General features: G+C 51.7%; 1 protein-coding gene across 1 annotated transcript in view; it reads right to left on the reverse strand.

The window, feature by feature from the left end:
- LOC104412191 (cat eye syndrome critical region protein 2-like) overlaps positions 1-2,978 on the reverse strand; it is a 5,285-nt gene extending 2,307 nt beyond the window's left edge. The window contains 3 exon segments of the mRNA XM_010022822.1: positions 12-451; positions 568-797; positions 2,897-2,978. Of these exon segments, the coding sequence (XP_010021124.1) occupies positions 12-451; positions 568-797; positions 2,897-2,978 (752 nt within the window).
- Between the last annotated feature and the right edge of the window lie 29 nt (positions 2,979-3,007).

Raw genomic sequence — 3,007 nt, forward strand, 5'->3', positions numbered from 1 at the left:
TGGCCGGTGACGGGGTGGCAGTGGGATGCCCGCTGGGGCTGGCCTGGGGATGGAGAGGCCTCTGCCAGTCCGAGTAGCCCTGTGGACAGGCGTAGTAGGGCGGTCGCTGGTAGTGGTGGTAGGAAGGTTGAGGCTGTGGCTGGTAAGGGTAGGGCATGCCCTGGGGGGGCCGATACCGGGGGAAGACGCCGGGGTGGGCACTGCTTGGCTGGAAACCTCGTGGGGGAAAATGCTGAGGGTGGGAGGCAGGAGGAGGAGGCTTCCCCCCCATCATGGGACCAAAGCCCTGCAGACCCGGGTTGATGTGGTAACGCCCGGCTGAATTCGGGTATTCCAAACCAGGCATGTAGAGAGGGTGGAACTGGTTGGGGGCAGCCCCCATGGAGCTGGCGTCCATTCCGGGGGGGCCAGTGCCCTGTCCCATGCAAGGTACGGCCGCCTCAGGCAGAGCCTTCCAAAAAAAAACAGCAGGTTGGCAGCGAGTCCCTTCCCCTCAGTGCCGGACCCTGGCCCCTCACCCGCTGCCCCATTCTCAGGCAGGGGACCCCCTCTCTCAGAGGTGGGCACCAGGTCCCTCACACAGCCTGGGCCACCGGCATAGGTGCTCTCTGCTGGCCACGAGCCTTTGCCCTGTGCTGCCTTCAGGTCGCCCTTCACACTGGAGCCATCTCCCTCCCCATCTGGGGGTAAGGCGCGCCTCGTGCACTCCATGGACAGCGGGGGCTTGGGATGAGGTAGGAGGTTGGCGGAGGGTCCGGCAGGGCAAAAATTCTCGTCCATGCCTGCTGCTAGCTCCACTGGAAAGAGAGGAGGAAAAAGTCACACATTGGCCTAACTTCGAAAAATGGCCCTCCCAGCCCAACACATACACACACCTACTCATGCTCACCCAAAGCACACATGCCAAAGAGTAATTCCTGCCAGTTTAACCAGGTGTACCAAAATAGCCTCTCAGCATGCTCTTCTGCTGCTGACCCAAGTTGCTGGGCAGCTCTGTCCAGCATATCCCTAACATATGGATGGAGAGAACATTCCACTTTGTTGCTAATGCATGAGAAAATGAAGTGACTTTCTAAAGCCACAAAGGTCCTTACTTTGTGAATACTCCAAAGCCTATAAGGTTCCACCTTCTACTCAAACCTCTCTCCAGGACTGTTGGAGCCTGGCAACAGGACAACTGCTCTTCTGCAAGGCTGCAGCCTCCCTCCCACACTCATCACAATCTTCCCTTCAGAGACCTTTAGCAATTCTGAAGTGCATTTTTGCAGTGTTAGGAGACCTTTAGTAGCTGTTTCATTTAAAAGAGCTCTTTTAAAAACTACTTGTGAGGTTGCACCTCTCTTGGAAAAAGATAGCACATGTGGACTGAACCCTCAAGATACAGCCACAATAGTAGTTTGCAAGCCACACATAAGTCACAAGTCTATTGCAGTAACATTGCACACATGGGTTTGGTCTGACACATGGCGCTGCCTAATAGAGGGGCAGAATTGGGAAATACCACTGTGGGGTCCACATAACAGCAAGATTAGAAGATGGGGAAATAGCAGCGTGATTTCAGGCTGTGTTGCCCCCCTTCTGGTCCACAAACCCCACTTGCCCACAGAGTGGCAGAAGCACTGCCACAGCCGAGATGCTGCGGAGCCAATCGCAGCCATGTTTTAACCAACTGTGATTTGGAGATGCAACTACTCTGCCCTGCAATCACTCAACGTCCTCCCCTGGTCTCTGTTCTATATCCAGCACAGTTAAATGATGATGACTTTTAAGCAATGCCACACAAGGAAAGAGTTTGCTCCTAGTGCAAGGCACACGAGGGATCCATAAAAGATGCAAGGGTTTTGATCTCCAGTTTACCAGCTAGAATTAATGAAAAAAAAATATTTTTTTGATCTCTGGGGTTTTTTGATCTCTACTTTAGGTTTGGTTTATTTTTAAGTTGGTCTTTTTTTTTGATCTCTAGTTTACCAGCTAGAATGAAAGAAATTCAACTAGAAAGAAACTTGTGATGGCACACACGACACACTGCTGTCCCACGTGAACTGATACAGCTGCTGTGGAGAAACCATGCTCAAAGAAGTATATTTAAACCATTTATTCAAATAATGTCTTCTTTCCTTACCTAACTCTCTGCAGATCCAATTTTTATATTAATTCTAAGTGAGCTCTAGAAGCATCACAGTGTATGCTTCGCATTTGCACGCCATGGCAAACTGATAGCTTGCAGGTATAGCTGGACAGAGGGGACCTCTAGCAGGCTACAGTGAAACAAAACAACCTTAGAAAATCTAAGTGATGGCTGGAGTAGAAAATATAACCCAATTTGGGTTAAAGAAATAGACACATGTAAAAAGTGAATGCCCCATCCCTGGCAGTGTTCAAGGCCTGGTTGGACAGGGCTTTGACCAACCTGGTCTAGTGGAAGGTGTCCCTGCCCATGGCAGGGGGGTGGAACTAGATGATCTTTAAGGTCCCTTCCAACCCAAACCATCCTATGATTTTATTTAATCAAGATTTTAATTATTTCATAGAAACAAACCCTGAACCCCTGCTTTTGTTGCTGAGCCTCAGCCACTGCTTAAAAATTCTAGCAAGCCTGAAGGTCAGGACATATTCTCCACTTCTTTAGTAGCACAAATCCAAATAAAGCCACATTTGCGGACCCAGCGCATCTGCATGACAGTTAAGGTTTGGATCCCTAGAAATTTGGAGCCCAACAGCAACAAATCCAGCCTGGGGGTGCTCCTGCCTGCTCCCCACAACCACACACCAGCACGGAACGGGAAACGGCGGCACCGTGCAGCAGGCAGGAAGGATGCCTGGCAGCGAGCAAAGGGGAGGTGGGCAGGGGGATGCAGGCAACAGATGCAGGCAGGAAGGCCGCCCGAGAGGTTACCTTGGTTGCTCTCCATCTCCATGGTCTGTGCGGTGGGATCCTGCGAGCCCCCGTTCCCCGCAGCGGGCTTCGGGGGCTGCATGCCAGTGGAGGAGGCAGCATGAGCCAGCT

This window comes from Nestor notabilis, unplaced genomic scaffold (genome assembly GCF_000696875.1).
Source record: "Nestor notabilis isolate BGI_N333 unplaced genomic scaffold, ASM69687v1 scaffold20189, whole genome shotgun sequence".
Taxonomy (NCBI): Eukaryota; Metazoa; Chordata; class Aves; order Psittaciformes; family Psittacidae; genus Nestor; species Nestor notabilis.